The 16,376-nt window shown below is 38.8% G+C and overlaps 1 protein-coding gene across 3 annotated transcripts; it reads left to right on the top strand.

Moving 5' to 3' along the window:
- Positions 1–563: 563 nt before the first annotated feature.
- rcc1l (RCC1 like) lies at positions 564–14,944 on the top strand. Of its 3 annotated transcripts, XM_071506325.1 has the most exons (12): positions 564–738; positions 1,552–1,837; positions 2,564–2,693; positions 3,835–3,963; positions 5,146–5,212; positions 6,531–6,582; positions 6,937–7,021; positions 7,582–7,763; positions 9,028–9,115; positions 10,951–11,124; positions 12,973–13,058; positions 13,579–14,944. In XM_071506325.1, the coding sequence occupies exons 2-12, from the start codon at positions 1,553–1,555 to the stop codon at positions 13,654–13,656; spliced, it is 1,356 nt and encodes a 451-aa protein (XP_071362426.1). In that variant the 5' UTR covers positions 564–738; position 1,552; the 3' UTR covers positions 13,657–14,944. The 3 variants fall into 3 exon arrangements, with proteins under 3 accessions (XP_071362426.1, XP_071362427.1, XP_071362428.1); XM_071506326.1 differs by lacking the exon at positions 13,579–14,944 and having other exon boundaries at positions 12,880–12,997; XM_071506327.1 differs by lacking the exons at positions 12,973–13,058; positions 13,579–14,944 and adding an exon at positions 12,359–12,534.
- The last annotated feature ends 1,432 nt before the right edge of the window (positions 14,945–16,376 follow it).

The raw sequence follows: 16,376 nt of genomic DNA, 5'->3' as shown, positions 1-16,376 counted from the left end.
ACGATTATGCCTATACTTGTACCAGGCACATATATTTTATTCAGAGCTCCATTGTTACAGAAAATACTAGAAATACACATTTTACATGACAAGCAAGATTATATTGACATGAGGAATATTGAACATAAAAATATTACTTGGAAAGGTAAATAATAAATTCTATTTATTTATTTATTTTTTAGATAGACAGAAACTTGTAATTCCAAAATGTAAGACTATTAACAGAAATGTGTTTCAGAAGATATAGAATATACTCTGATATAATATAAAATACAATAATTATTATGCAGGGAACAATTGGACAAAGGGGCCAACTACTCCGGGGCCCAGGGTTCACTGTGTGAAAGTTGGTCTGCTATAATTCTAGTATTTGTACTATTGATTGTAAAATAAAATAAATGGATAAATAAATGCACAAATAAACAAATAAATGAAGAGTAAATCTTAACTTGTGTTTTAAAGAAGTTTTTAAAGCCAGTAGTTGGAGAGGTCGTGATGTTACATGTTCGGGGACAGTAGGTGGCGCCAGGTGCTTCTACACCGAGAGGAAGAGGAACTGTAGAAGAAGAAAATCCTGTTTCTCTTCCTGGGTGAAGTTCATTTGAAATAAACAGGCGAAAATGACATTGAAATGCATTTGTGCTATTTCTGCTGGTCCATCTCAGCTCCTGTATAATTAAAGTTAGTTCTTCAGCCTGTGAAACACATAACAACACTCAGGTCTGAAGGGAAGTAAAGGTAAGTTCAGGTCTCAGTTCAGAGGGAGGAGACAGAACACGAGGAGAAACTACATTCACATTACTGCCAATTTAAAGTTCCGCTGGGTATTGTTGAAAATATTATTTCACTAAGACATGTTGGATTATCTTAAAGGGATCATTTGAAGCCGATCTTCAATTCGGCATTGAGCAGACATACCAAACTTCATTCACTTTAAGATGATTTCAAGATACTATCATTGTTTTACGTGTTATTCCGTTTGCCTGTGTCAATCTGCGTTAGCTAACTTTAGCTTGTTTATTTACTATATGAGCGATGCTAAGTTAAGATATAGAGCCGCTGAATGGGTTAGCTGGATGCCGAATTCATCAGTAGACCCTCACCACTCTTTACTGTCTTTAAACTCTCCCATTATATATGCTATGTGTTGGCAAAATTAATATAGCGTTAATTTGACGAAATACAGAACGCACATGTTTACATAGGTAGCAGTTTATTGACGTCTCTTAAAACTAAAGCTGAAATATTTTCAAAATTCATAACCAAACTAGATATGTTTTTCAAAGATTTTAATTCATTCATTTGTACATGTGTGACATTTCAGTTTTTCATATTTAATCATTATTTCTTGCAAGCATTTGTCAATTTTTGTCATTTGTTTCACCCTGATTTTACTTTATCTAATGAATAACAACTACAGGTGTATATGATAAGGAAAAGTGGTGAAATTAATGCAGATATATTATAATGTTTTCATGAAAGTTACAGGAGATCTATCCATTGCAGTTTAATTGAACCGGTCATGCTGCCCTTTCTCATCTCTTTCCTCAGAATGGCTCTTCCCTGTGTGCGGCTGTGCACCCGACACATGAGGACAGGCCTTCAAGTCTGCGGTTATGCGACACTCAGTAAAGCATCCAGACCGCAGGAGAAAAGCAGCAGTGGTCCAGTGTTTCAGTATGTCGGCCAGCACAGAAAGCCCAACCACAAAGTGTTTGTGTGGGGCTTTAGCTTCACTGGTGCCCTGGGCATCCCCAGCTTTGTAGTGCCGGACACTGGCAGGAAGAAGCCCCGGAAATACCAGCTCACTCCTTACCGCCTGGAGACGGCAGAGCAGGTAAAATCATCTGTGGAAAAATTGATGTACTGAGTTTCTCTCCTTCTCGCCTCATTAACTGCTGAGTTTGATTTATTGGATGGGATTTATTTACTTTAGAGGTGGTTGAGATTTTAATATTGCACTCATTCACTACCCCAGTAATAAGCAGAGCTCCATTTACCTTTAATATTGAAGAGGGGGGAAAAAAAGAACCATCATGAATGGGCTGTGAATATATCATCTCAGTTCATTCTGCCTTGGCCTGTATGCATACATACATTTATATGTAGTGAGCTGTGTATTTAACACTGCTGCCTTGCAGAAGGAATAATAGGTTTTCAGAAAGAGTGTGCATTTGATTAAAGTATTGACAAATGTTTGATTACTAATATTATTATCAATAAGGCAAGGCTGCTAGTGATGGACTCACACAGGCACATGTCCCTGTTTACTGAACCAGCTCCAATATTGGCTGAAACAAATTAGGTTAATTACAGAGGAGCAGGGCAAGTATTTTATCACCCATCTGCCAAAGTAACTGCCTAAACAGGGCTCAGTTACAGTATCAGTCATGGCAGAGGAATCATTGAACATACATGATTGATAAAAATAAGATTCCTCGTATTGCAGAACATATGAAACTGTAAACATCTGATGCATTTGAGTACCGCGGTTGAAACAACAGCCCAACGTCTTCACCTTCCATGAAATAGTTTGTAAGTTTGAGCTCTTCTTCTGTCGTAGATCTCTTCTGCTGCTTGTGGTTACGGCTTCACTCTCATCGCCTCCTCCACCAAAGATGTGTCCAAGCTGTGGGGCATGGGCCTGAACAAGGACTCCCAGCTGGGCTTCCAACGCACACAGCACAGCCGCCGTAAGAAAAACTGGACTGTTAATACAAAACCAGAAGTTCTGCTTCCCTCTGCTCTGCTTAACTTCGTCAAAACTTGTAATTTAAAGCTGCATCACTAGGTATTTTTTATATAAACAATCGATCTCTGCTGCCCCCATGTGGCCAAAAAACCCAATTAATGTATCTTAAAAATAAATACTGCTTTCACGTATAAACTCCCCAGTAGAAAAATTCTATAAAATAAACTGTATATTTAGGTCAGTAAGCAACATAACAAGAAAGTTGTCAAGTTTTTCAGTGTAACCTGCTTTTAAATCAGTCAAGATGAAAATTTTGTAACATTAAGTGGTAAAACCTGTGCATTGAACATTTTTTGGTGCTCATAAGCAGCCAAACATACTTTACATTACAGCACGAGTGTCCAGCTTTTCTGGAGATAATTTTCAGCCTGTTATGTGCAATAGAAGGAAATGTGGTACAGTAAACTGGTTACATCATGCTGAGGTCATTATATATGGGACTTGATAGAATATCGAGATAAGATACAGTACATCACCACTGCCTGAAAAAAAAACACACCAACAGTCACATTAATCGCAGAAAACATAGATTATTTATAAAAAAAAAAAAATTACAATGCTGAAAAGGAGAGATATGGAATATAAAGACAATAGTATGCACAATATATTAGAACAAATTGCGTAGACAAATATTTATAGTTAAAATTTTACAACACAACATTTTAAAAAATATTAAAGAGGTGATTTCTACAACTGTAGTTTGTAATTTATTTGTAATCGGACATTGATGATGTATTTTTTTTTATTGTTTATCGAGTCCTATAATGAATTATAATGACATCAGCATGATGTAATGTTGGCCATTTGCCTGATGAGGACCCAATAGGGTTAAAAAACTACCTTTATTAAATCAAATATAGTTTTGGAGCTAAAAAACCAGTTTTAGACACTTTAATTTTTCCTTAACTTATTCTGTTTTCCTGCACCTGGTCTAAATACAGGAAGGCATCTACACACAGCTGCCTCACACCATAGCCCACACTGTTTGATTGACAAGTGAGAGATCACAGCAAATCTGTTGGTTCATCAAATAACATGATTTTTAAGATTTACCAGATGTACCCACCCTCCTCTGTCTGCAGAGAAGAGCTATGACTACGTCTTGGAACCGTCACCGGTGGCCCTGCCGCTCGCCGAGCCTCTGCAGACCAGAGTGGTCCAGGTTGCATGTGGCCGGGCTCACTCCCTGGTCCTCACTGATCGAGAGGGAGGTAAGAGACTCGCACCCCCTGCAGCAGCGTGAATCCAGAACCACAGTGATACAGAGTTGTTCACTTTTTGCACAAAGAACTTGCAGCTTTTTAGAGGCGAGTGTTTTTCACAGTTTGTGAGGAGAGAAAGAACACCTGGTGTTGTGTTGTTACCAACCACCTGTGTCCTTTTACATCCTCCACCCACCTCTCACTGAAAATTAATGATTAGCAGGCAGCTGCTGAATCTCAACTCAAAAACACCCATTAGGGTTTTCTGGTACCTTCAGTACATTAACATACAGATGCTCTAAAAGCACCATTTGGTTTGTCAGTGAAATCTCCATTCATACAAGTGTTTGTGGCTTGTTTGCTGCCCTCCACAGTGTACGTTGTTCAAGAGGGTTTAATTTGGATATTTATCAAATTGAAGAGTGGCTCATTAAACTGCATTTAAGGCCTTATCTGGTTATTAAATACCAAACAGCAACATGTTTACTAACTGTAGTTATTTGGCCTGACAAAAGAAAATTACATGTCTTGTGGGAAAATGACTAACCAACACTGTGACCCAGTGAGAACTTTAACTTTAAAAGGAAAACATTTTCACTCAGGGTTGAGTAAATGATAGGACAGAACTCCTGTTAATGAAGCTCAGCAGCTGTTTCTCAGACTCACTGATGGCTTGAATTTATCGGCTCATTATTTTCAGGCAAAAACTTTTCTTCCGTAAAAGTCTTTTTACAGAACGTTCACTGGAGTCAATGAATAAAACTAATAAAAATGTAATTGTGTCTTTTATAATTCAAAGATCTTTGGGGCTTTAACATTTCCTGCAGACTGGGGCGAAACACAGTTTGCATGTGAGATTAAAATGTATTAAATGTCACTACAATAGATGAGGAAGGTTATATTGATACACTTGATTCATGCTCAGTTGCCATATTCAGGATTTTAAACCTCTGCTTTACAAATTGAGCTGAACTTGGAGTAACTCATTTCTCCTGCAGTGACACATGTACTATCTCTTGGTCACAACAAAAGAAAACTTCAGATAGTTTGTAAAGCAGTTCTGTATGTATGTTGTATTTCGAGTTGTTATTAGTCCCATTGAAAACCACCACAGAATGTCAGCCCATAAACAATGAATATACAGTAAATACAAGTGACTGATAATGGACTGTTCTGTTTTTCTCTCCCAAGTTTTCAGTATGGGCAACAATGCGTATGGCCAGTGTGGGAGGCACATAGTTGAAGATGAAGTCTACAGGTGTGTCCTAATGCGCTTTGCACACAACAGCACAGCAGCGTTGCTGCTTAGTCAAATGTTTCACCTTAAAGAAAAAGTTCCAGTTTATTAAAACTTGGTTTTTATTTTGGCACATTTAGTCTTGGAAGTAGTTTCTATAGGTAATAACGTTGCTGAGATCTGGGATGCAGCGGAATCGCTGCAGTGGAGTCAGACGGGGAAACAAACAGATGATCAGACAGGTTGTAAACAAATATACAGTTTAGCCAGATTATCTTAACCTCTTTATCTGGAGATAAAACTGAAATTGTCATAATGTTATAACCCCACATTGAACAGGCTGTGAATCTACGGTAGAGACAGGAGTCTTTGAATATAGTGTCCTTGCTCAATAGAGTAGTGTAAATTAAATTAGCATTTAATTACCTTAACAGTGGATTCTTGCTGATGTTTTGTTTGTTATTTCAGACACTTAACAAATGATGACAAGTAACAAGATGTCTCAGCACAGAAATTCTGTGTTGTTGAGATAATTTAGAAAGAATCTCAGACGGTGGCTGATAAAGCTTCACTGGTGTCGTCCTCAAAGTCCAGTCCCGGTCGTTGGTGTTAATTATGACTTTGATCTTGACTTGACAGTTTTTAACAATTTGGAAACAGATAATCACATTCTCTCCCTCATGATGTGAACCAGGAGAAATATGGTCAAAGTTTATGGAGGAAGGCAATCTGTGAATTTTACCTTTTGTTTTCTCTTCTAAATAAGTTTCACTCATCTTAAGGTTTGTTTACAACATCTCTGATTTTCTGATTGTTCATGTGTCTTGACTTTTTTTTTTTTTATGAACAAAGACACCAAATTCCCAGATCACAGCAATTAATTTGATGAGTACAGTGTTAATATAACTGATGGAGGTAATGAGCAAAACTATGGAAATAAAACCCAGTAATGTGTTTATTCTTCACAAGAAGCCAGTTCTATTGTTGCACAAACTCATTTCAGCTGGAAACTGTGTCATGAATTTCATTTAAATGTTTTGAAAAGTACCTGAGCTTCAGCGTTGAGGTTCATTCTTGACCTCAGGAGCACACTTACAGTGATGCAAATTCTTAGGTCAGGATTTATTGACTTTCACTTTGCTGGTCCCGAAGCTTGAACCGAGAAGTAACATTCATCTCGCAGGCGTTTTGAATCGGATGTATTGTTTATCTCTGAGTTATGTTCTTGCAAATGTGGCCGGGAGGTTGAAGGCTGAGAGAGAAGGATGTGACCTCTCTCCGGAGATGCTGCTGTCCTCCAGTGATGGATCGGTTGTTTCTCTGTCTCACGTTCAAACAGTGGCAGTCACATCATTCACAAGATAGAAGGCTTCAGCAGCAGGGTCACCCAGGTGAGTGCAGCCTGTGTCTGAACAGTGATCACAGATGGTTTTATTCCTTTAGCAGACCTTTGAGTGCACACACGCACCCAGATTATGTACAGATAAAGTTTAGCTGAATTACAATAACACCTGTGTTCATATTGAAATATCATTTAATTACATTAATAACCTTTTATCAGAAGTCCAAGCAGCCAATTTTTACCTTATTTTTTCATCCCTCATTCATCCTGACAGTCTGTTTTTATATTTTCTGGGTTAGATCAATGTATCATTTAAACTTAATGTAATAATGATGTGTGTAGGATGTATTTACATGTAGATATAATGTCTTCTATCACTGAAGATGCCTCTCCTCTCTTCCAGGTGGCGTGTGGGCAGGACCACAGCCTTTTCCTCACAGACGCAGGAAAAGTATTTGCATGTGGATGGGGCGCAGATGGACAGACGGGTCAGTGCACTTCACAGAAAGAGGCACAGTCATCCCCAACTTCACCTTGAAAGCCAGATGAAAAATGTCTTCTCGTGCATGTCGTACACACAGACACAGTTTCACAGTAGCCAACTATTTCACATAAAAACACTGTAAGACCATACAGACCTGTGCAGCATAATCAGTGTCTTAGATTATTAAAGCCTTTATTTAATCAGTTAATCTCATTGTGATTAAGATTTTTTTTTCTAGAAATAGAAACGGAGATAATTAACACAACAAAACAGCATCAAAAACAATCATACACATCTGTAAACATGTTTTCACTCATTCAGTGGGATTAGTTTTTAAGTCTTTTGTAATTTATTCCATTTATGTTCAAAGTACTCGGAGGCAAGTTCAGTATTTACTCGTGGCTGAACATCCAGTCAAATGTAAACAACAGGTTAAACCCCTGTTTTAAACTATAAGATTGCTTCAGATAATGTATTATTCATCATGACTGATAGTTTTACTTTCATCTTTCACTTAAATTGAACTTGTAGAAGTTTTGATTATTGCAGTTTCTTGTCTTCCAGGTCTGGGACACCACGACATCAGCTCCACTCCAGTGGAAGTGGGAGGGGACCTGGCCAGTGTGGAGGTGCAGCAGATCAGCACGTACGGAGACTGCAGCCTGGCTGTGTCCAGAGACAGGCAGCTGTACGGATGGGGCAACTCTGAATACCTGCAGCTGGCCTCGGTCACTGAGGCCACACAGGTGAGGAGAACTAACATGTCATCCAGCTGTGCAGTGTAGAGAGGTGACTGATGCTAATACAGGAATACAGGATAGTAGAAAGGTATCGTGTCCTCTGAAATGTTGTCAAACATTGTTTTGATTTATGAACCAGGCTTCTGTATGACTGCTCAAAGTGCTCCGTTTCCACCTGTCAATCATCTGTCCACTTCACAGCAGCCAGCAGTCAAATTCACAAGATGTATTTAACATTTTGAGGCATAAGAGACAGCAGAGAAGAGTTTTTATCCTGGAGGTTTTGTTTGAAGTTGGCTTCAGCAAACTCTCTTAACTGCACAATTTAAAAATTGCTCCTTTCACCTCGATGAATTCTGCCAGTTCATGAGGAGCAGTGCACCTGACCATGTGAGCTCAATCAGTCCATTAAACATCCGAAAATATCACAGCTGTTAATGTCTGTATCATTGCAGAGCCATAGTCTGTCTGAAATAAAGGAATGGTTTGAAATGAACTTAGATGATGCTAAAAATGTTTTTCTAAAAGAAAAGCTGTCCATGACTCAGATGGGAGGAGGTGAAGGGGATGAAACTGTAACGAGTGATGTTAACATTTCAGTGGTGGAAATGTAACAAGTACAGGTACAATTCTGAGGTACTCGTAATTTACTTAGCCTAAGTATTTTCATTTTTTGCGGCTTCATGTTTCTACTTCCCTGCAATTCAGCAAAATCTTTTCATCTACATTTATTTGACAGCTTTATTTACAAATTACTTTCACATAAACATTTTACATGCAAAAAGAGGAGTTATTGTTAGGTTGTGGTATTTCTACAGTCATAAAGACCTGTAGGCAGCTGCTGGAGGTTTTCATACATAAATACTCTCAAAGCTCTCACTAAACTGGTGAGCCATGATGACATCACACTGATGGGAATATCAATTTTATTCTAAGCCTTATTCAGGTTTGTCATTTATTTGTGTTGATATCAGTAACATATTAACACACCAGATTCCTTCAAATTAAGGCCTTATAATTATTGAGTTAATGAATGCAAGCTGTCGTAAACCACTTACACATAACACTTAAGAATGGGCTTCATTCAAGAACAGCATGAGGCCCAATGACTGGATGCATCAAGAGAAAGACAGTCACGGCACTGCTGAGGAGCAAACCACACATACTAGATGAATAATAGTGTTTAGGAATAAAAGAGGAAGCAGCAGCAGCAACTCATCCAGCAACAGTTATTCACTAAACCCATATTTATCTTTTCTTCACCTCTCAGATCAACTCTCCTCGACATCTTCCTCTGAGAGGCTGCGGGAAGGTGGTTCAGGCAGCGTGTGGAGGAACGCAGGTGGCCATTCTCAACGGTCGGTTTATGCAATTACACCTGAGGACAGTTTGTGTAAATGTGGACGCTGTGAATTGTGAGCTTGAATTACAGAGCTGCAGATGGTTGTGGAGGCTGATTGTTTAGATTTAGTGGCTACGTTAAATGTGTCTTTGGAATAAAAAGGAGCTTTTCTGATGTGCTGGCAGCAGCTGGAGAACAGTTTAAATGAACCTCAGTTCACAAAATCATCAGTCTTCAGTTTGGTGTTGAAGGAGTGACTCCTCTGACGGCCTCATGGTGGCACCACAGATCACAGTTCTGTGTTTTTAATCCAAACAAGAAGCTTTTGGAAATTTTTAAAATTACCTTTTCGACAGTACGTCAGGGACACCACCAGCTGGTTCAGGTGACGGTGTGTAAAATAAGAAAACGGGGCTCTTTCTTTTTCTGACTTGGTGGCGTGATATATTTTTTTCCTGTTGGTGCCATTTTCAAATGAGTGCTGAGTCAACCAGCAGGCTAATTTCCCCAAACAGTCTCTGCAGTCATTGAAGGGACTATTTTAAGGGAGTGTTATTGTTCACAGAAACTAGGTCCTGCATTTATCAAGTGTCTCAGAGCAGGAAATTACTTCTAACTGCCCAAAAATTCTCAGTGACACATTTTGCTTCTGCTTTTAGACGTAAAAGTAGAAATGTTTCATCCATAACTCCGATACTCTTGTGCAATGATGCTGAGTCATATGGTAAAACCATGTGAGGATGTGTCACGCAGCAGAGTCAAGTTACCTACTATTTTTAATTGTAACATGTCACTGCTTATTTAAGATGTGCAGGTGTCAACATTTGGAAATGTAAATGGCTTCCTGGTAAATCTAAGTATGAGATTTAATTTTTTTTATTTTATTATATCCTTTTATTTAACCAGGTAAAAAGACTAAAATCTCTTTTTCAAGAGTGATCTGGACAAGAAACAAGCATATTTATCAGTTCCTGCATCAGATTTTTACATATAGAACTGAGAAAACATCAAATTTGTTTTACCTACACACAAAAAACACTATTTAATATTACATGCTGAAAATATTAAAAAAATCACAATTTGTACTTAGCAGCTGACCGAGTCTTAAACAGCGATCTCTCTCTCTCCCTCTCTCCCCCTCACATCATAGATCATACAAACAAACCTGTGTTTAACGAGTGTGTTTTTAGCCACACTACCTGTGTCCTTCACGTTGGTCTACACTGAAATATCTCAACTATTATTGGATGGATTGTGATGAATTTATTTCCTTTCATTTCCATATGACATTTATTGTCCCCAGAGGATGAATCTGGTCAGATTTGTCCTCTGGGCACTGCTGAAATATTTGTATTTTTACTGAAATATCTCAACAACTATTCGATTGATCATCATGAACATTAATACAGACATTGATGGTCTCCAGAGGATGAACCCTAGTTTCCTGTAGCCCCACCAGCAGGTCAAGGTTTTCACTTAGCCTCTGAAATGTCTCAGAACTGTCATGTTTTATGATGAACCTTTTTCCTTTTCCGCTAGCGCCACTATGAGGTTGACAGTTTTGTTTTTTATATAAATATCTCAACAACTTTTAAATGGATGGCTCTAAAATTAGCTCCACATATTCACGCCTCCCTCTGGATGAATTGTTATAACTTTGATGATCCTCTGACTTTCTCTCCAGCACCATCAACAGGTCCAAAATCTCAATTTGACCAATTTGACCTGCAAACTAATGAGATTCCCATCGGCCTCAGTTGACTTTGTGTTTGGTGCTTGTTATATCCTTTGACCATGTTAGTGTAGAAATATCAGCCTCAGTTCTTACTGTGTGTCTCTGAATGCTTTCAGAGAAAGGAGAGGTGTTTGTATGGGGATATGGCATTCTGGGAAAAGGCCCAAAGCTATCAGAGTCGTCAGCCCCGGAGATGATCCCCTCCACACTGTTCGGACGCTCTGAGTTTAACCCTTCAGTCGCTGTCACCAGGATCAGGTGTGGCCTCAACCATTTCGCTGCAGTGACAGGTAAGAGTGTTTAGTCTCTACAGGCAGAACAAACTCTTAGTATATCTCCTCTTACCTAAAGTTGAACTTCATGATGCATTATATGAGAGCTCGGTCAGATCAGCAGCTTTACTGTTTTCAGCTTTTCAGTATCATCTTTTTTTCTCCTGAGGATAAAAGATGGAAACATAAAACCACAAAGTCAGTCAGTGTCATCCAGCCTGAAGAGCTAAAAGTGAGGTACAGGTGTCTGTGGAAGCTGTTTACTTCAGGCTGTTTATGGCACTGAACAAAAAGTCAATTTTTCACCTGGACTGAAAGAAGACGCATTGTCTCTTCATGGAGTAGAAGAGCAGTCAAGGATCAACTGAAAAGCCTCTGTAGCCAGTTTTCATTCGTCACAGTCAGACCTCTGAAGCAGCCAACAACACTGAAGGTCAAGACTGAAGTATTTGTTGTTTGTACCCTGAGTAGCTGTTTCCTAAAATCATTAATTGATCCTTTGGTTTTAATCAGTGGTGGAAAGCAGCTAAGTGGATTTCCTTTACTTTAGTATTTCTATTTCATGCAACTTTATACTTCATACAAAATATTTTACTTCTTACTGCACTACATTTATCTGACAGCTGATGTTATTAGCTAACTTTACAGATTCAGATTTTACATAAAAAAAAAACATGGTAGGCAGTTCAACCAAAGAGACATTTTCCTTTCGACTTCTTAGATAGTTTCAGTAAAGTAACAGTTTGAGCCTGAAGATGTCAAATTAAATATGAGAGAACAGTCCAAAAAACATAATCTGTGTCTCAGAAATGTGTTTTTTCTTCTGTCCCATTAATCATCTGACAACCTCTCAGATTTATCTTGTGACCCTTTAGAGGGGCTCAACCCTTAGTTTGGGAACCAATTAAACTAACTAATCTAACTGTGAATAAAATTTAAACTCGACCAGCTGAAACAGTAAAATCCCTCATACACATTGATTCATAACTATCAAACATTAATATTATCATATATGATAATACAGTATATCAGTAACTGTATCAGTTATTACTGTTACTTTTGCTTTTGATACTTTGATATTATTAAAGTATCAGTACTTTTCCTTAAGTAGGATTTTGAACAGAAGACTTTCACCTGTGTATTTTCACATTGTTGTATTGGTGCTTTAACCTCAGTAAAGGGTGTGAATGATGATTTCAGAACATTAATGAGAAGAAAACCATCTCATTACTTTCACTTTTTCAAAACGCAGTTAAACTAATGATGGCAGAACACACCCTGAGGAGAACCTGTGGAACACAGTAACCTGGAGCATCAAGCATTAAAGGGATAGTAGTTAGGAAGATCAAGACCACTCTGTTAAATATGAAAGTACAGCCAGCAGCTGGTTAGCTTAGCTTAGCACAAAGACTGGAAACAGAGGGAAACAGCTAGCGTGGCTCTGTCTAACAGTCCAGAGACCCACCTACCAGCACCTCGAAAACTCACCAATTAAAACAATATGTCTTATTTTTTTTAGTGAAGAAGAATTTAAATAAAAGATAAAAATCTGATTGTGTCCTTGTTGTCATTGTTTTGTCTACAATGACAAATATCTACTGTTATTAAATTTTTGTGTTGTGATATTAGATTTTGCTGAAACACATTTAGTCTCAAAGTAGCTGTCGGTTCGACAACAAGGCTTTTTGTGATAAAACAAAAGCAGGAATGTTAAAAATCTTGGTTTTTATTATTTATTTGTGTCATATTCTGTGTGACTCATCCAACTGAAAGGTAGAAGCTGTTTGATTCTGCAGCTGCTCTGTGCCGAGGCTCAGCAGGCGCTCAGCCTCACAGCGTGCTGATGGTTTGATGGTTGCGTTGCAGATCGAGGCGAGCTCTTCGTCTGGGGGAAGAATGTGAGAGGCTGTTTGGGCATCGGCAGCAGAAACGACCAGTACTTCCCGTGGCGGGTAAGACAACACTGATTCAATATTAGTGAAACTCAGAGTCAAACATGCAGCTGATGTACTGTGGAGAGGAAGAAGCAAAGCAATTTGTGAGCTTGGAAGTTTTTCTCCTCCTCATTATTTTTTTTATCAAAATAAAATACACACACTGTCTGCGTGTCCACGTTTCTTCATATGTGTGAGTGTAAGAAAAAGGAAACGAGAGCTGGTTCTCATCAGTCCAAGCCCACAAATAAATCATTCATGCAAATATAATATAGGTGTTTGGTGACACACTGTATGAAGGTACATTTATTCTGAAAAATGTGAGCTTGTTCATGTCTCCTATAGAGAAGTGTCCCAGACTTGCATTAGCACATCCACTCCAGACATTTTACAGGAGTTGCAGGTGTTGGACCTGCTGCTCTCAGTGTGAAATCCCTTCATCACCTGTAGACACTTTCAGAGAGCAAGAAACCAGCGTTACACCCGGTGAACTGTTCTCTCCTCCTCTGAGCTGTGTCTCTCTCTGATCCTCTCTCAGGTGACTGTGCCGGGTCAAGTGGTGGATGTAGCCTGCGGCGTCGACCACATGGTGGCGCTGGCGAGGTCCCTCCTGTGAGCTCTCGTCCTTCGCGGCAGCACGTGAAAGGCCGGGGATGTTTGGCTGAGCACACCCCTCCCTTTCCCAAACTCACCCCTACTCCCCCCGCTGACCCCCGGGCGCCTCAGGGAGCCGATCAGGGCTGCTCTGGAGTCTCGAAGCCAGCTGCTCTCCACAGGCGAGGGACCCTCATGTCCCTCCGTCCTGCGGTGACGTCAAGCAGCGAGCAGAGCAGTCGATTCTGTCACTGACACGGCTCACGTTATCCTGCATGAAGGTCACACAAGGACAGACATTGAAGGATAATTTCATTACAGCTATGGCTGAAAACGATTAGTCAGCCAGTTGATTAATTGTTTTAACCATTTTCTAAGCAAAATGCAAATCATCCCGTGGCTGCAGCTTCTTCGGTGTGACGAGCTGCTGTTTCCTCGTATCGTAAACTGGATTTCTCTGTCGGACAAAACTAGACATTTGAACATGTCAGCTTGGGCTTTGGACACGTTTTCACTATTTACTGACAGTTTATAGACTAAACTGCAGATTAACTGACAATGCAGATAATTATTTTCATTTATATCACCATCATTTATATCAGTTATGATCATTTAGTCCCTACAAGTTAATCTGGGAACTAAAAATGTAGCAGAACTGATTCAAATGGAGGCCAAAGCTATGAAAATAAGACCAAAGCTGTAGCAGGAAACACAGCCTCCCCTAAGTCAGTTCATTCTGTAAAATTATGATGTTGAGTTGCCACTACACAAAAATAATGTCTGTGCTCAGTGAATTAAGTGATTCACTGTGGTGTCCTCAGGCTCAGAGGTTTGAATAATATACTGTGGCATTTTAAATCTCTGCAGGCCAATCAAAGGTTTGTGTTACACTGGACCGTTTGAAAAGCCAGTGACGGCAAAACAAAAAGATGATCATCTCCCTGCCAACTGCAAACAGAGGCGAAAGCACTCTGCCAGAGAGAAAACAGGTTTTAAAAGAATCAATTTTACAAGATGAACTCATGTCATCAATAGTGCGTGTTTGTCTTGAATATAAAAGGTTGTTGGAAGCAGAGGAAAGCTACAGAGGACTACAATAGCCGTCTATTGTCATAAGAATCAAATGCAACTTGAGACTTGTAAGAGAAACGTGATGGATTTTTGGGTTATTTTTCAGTGTTGGTCTGGATGTATTTTGAGGATTAACTCACTTTTTTCCCCACATTGTTAGTTTGATGCTGTAAAATTCACAGCAAGAAATGCAGAAAATGACTAAATATATGAAAATAAATATATTTTTATCCACCACAGCAGTTGTGTATCGATAAATACTGAAATTATAGTTGAAATTATCTGTAAAACTTTATTTTAAATGTAAATCCCTGAAGGTTTTCCTGGAAGGGGCTGAATTACAGGTATTTATTAATTAGTCAAATTAAAGCGAAAGGTGATTAATATTGCTGTAAATATAGATGATGATAGTGACTTTACTCTGCAGTAAATCCTACATTTAAACAAGATGATCAGTTCACTTTCTCTGTTCTGTTCAGGACATGAAACCTGAGATATTTTCATCTCGTTTAAGTTCAGTCAGAATCTAAAATACAATAAACAGCTCTGTCCCAGACGCTGAATATATTCTAATATTTTGACAGTGGAGATAAAGAAAACAAGGATGAACTTGAAGCATTGAAATGTGCTCTCGTGAAGAGGCTGTAGTCTGAGGAGCGCTCACTCAGTGTTTTGTATTTTGTGTTTAAAGATAAGAGTTTTGGCAAGTTAATTTGTCTCTTTCATGGAGAAGCTTTTCACATTAAAACTCATTAAAACTGTTGTAAAAAATTAAGCCGCTGCAATTTCAGAAAACACTTTAACCATTTACCCATTTATTGCTGTTTCATAGTCTTTTAATCAGAGCTTTGCAGGTTGACTGGTCATTCAGAAATGCACTGTTTTTAATATTAAATGAATAATGAAAAATATTTTCTTTTGAACGCAGTACTCCTGTCAGGGATATTTCTCAACAGCTTTCAAAGTCAGTCCTGAAATAACAGTCTCAGGACTTTGCTTCTATTTTCCTCCTAATTACACGGTTCTCATCATGAACTTTCAAGAAATGATCAGGAAATCATGGAGCTGTAGAATAATGCGTCACATAATTATTATTCTAAATCATTTTAACACTTTATTCAGATTGAATGTTGCAGCTGTAGCATCGACTATAACTGTGATTTACTGGTATTAACCGCTGACTGTAATGGTTGGAGCTGACAGTTTAATTCTTACAGTAGATGAAGTCAGTGATTCACCTTGGGTTGTGCTGTTGTGCTGTTCTCTCCTCATTGAGCTCCTGTATTTTAGGCCATTCATCACTGTGACAACCCTCAGAGAGCGTGGAAGTGTATCTACGACAAAACCACTCAGGGGGCATAAAACATACAACCTGAGATACATCTACACAGCGTGAGTGTGTTTTTAGTTTGTTTTTTTCAAATTTTTTCTTGCAAGTGTTTAACCCATACCTGGCATTTAGGGTCACATATCTGATGATCCAGGTCCTGTCCCTGCTTTCTTACCAGACTTATTCTGTGCTTAAAACTGGCCGGTTTCGAAATATAAAAAAATGAGCTTTGCATATGTTCTGTGCAGAAGGAGATGCACTGTTTGTGAGACCTGAAGGATACACAGACCGTGGTGAGAGACGATGAACGTAAACACTTTGTTTAGAAGAAAACTCCCCAG

Source organism: Trachinotus anak, unplaced genomic scaffold, assembly GCF_046630095.1.
Source record: "Trachinotus anak isolate AG129_WGS33_773 ecotype Australia unplaced genomic scaffold, CSIRO_AGI_Tana_v1 ptg000020l, whole genome shotgun sequence".
NCBI lineage: Eukaryota > Metazoa > Chordata > Actinopteri > Carangiformes > Carangidae > Trachinotus > Trachinotus anak.
The sequence above is the reverse complement of the archived record's forward strand: the minus strand, read 5'-3'. Positions and strand labels throughout refer to the sequence as shown.

Excerpts from the sequence above, each read along its gene's own strand:
- rcc1l (XM_071506325.1), top strand. The coding sequence starts at position 1,553 with ATGGCTCTTCCCTGTGTGCGGCTGTGCACCCGACACATGAGGACAGGC. Across the intron at positions 5,213-6,530 it reads GTTGAAGATGAAGTCTACAG|TGGCAGTCACATCATTCACA; the intron begins GTGTGTCCTAAT and ends ACGTTCAAACAG. Across the intron at positions 6,583-6,936 it reads TCAGCAGCAGGGTCACCCAG|GTGGCGTGTGGGCAGGACCA; the intron begins GTGAGTGCAGCC and ends CCTCTCTTCCAG.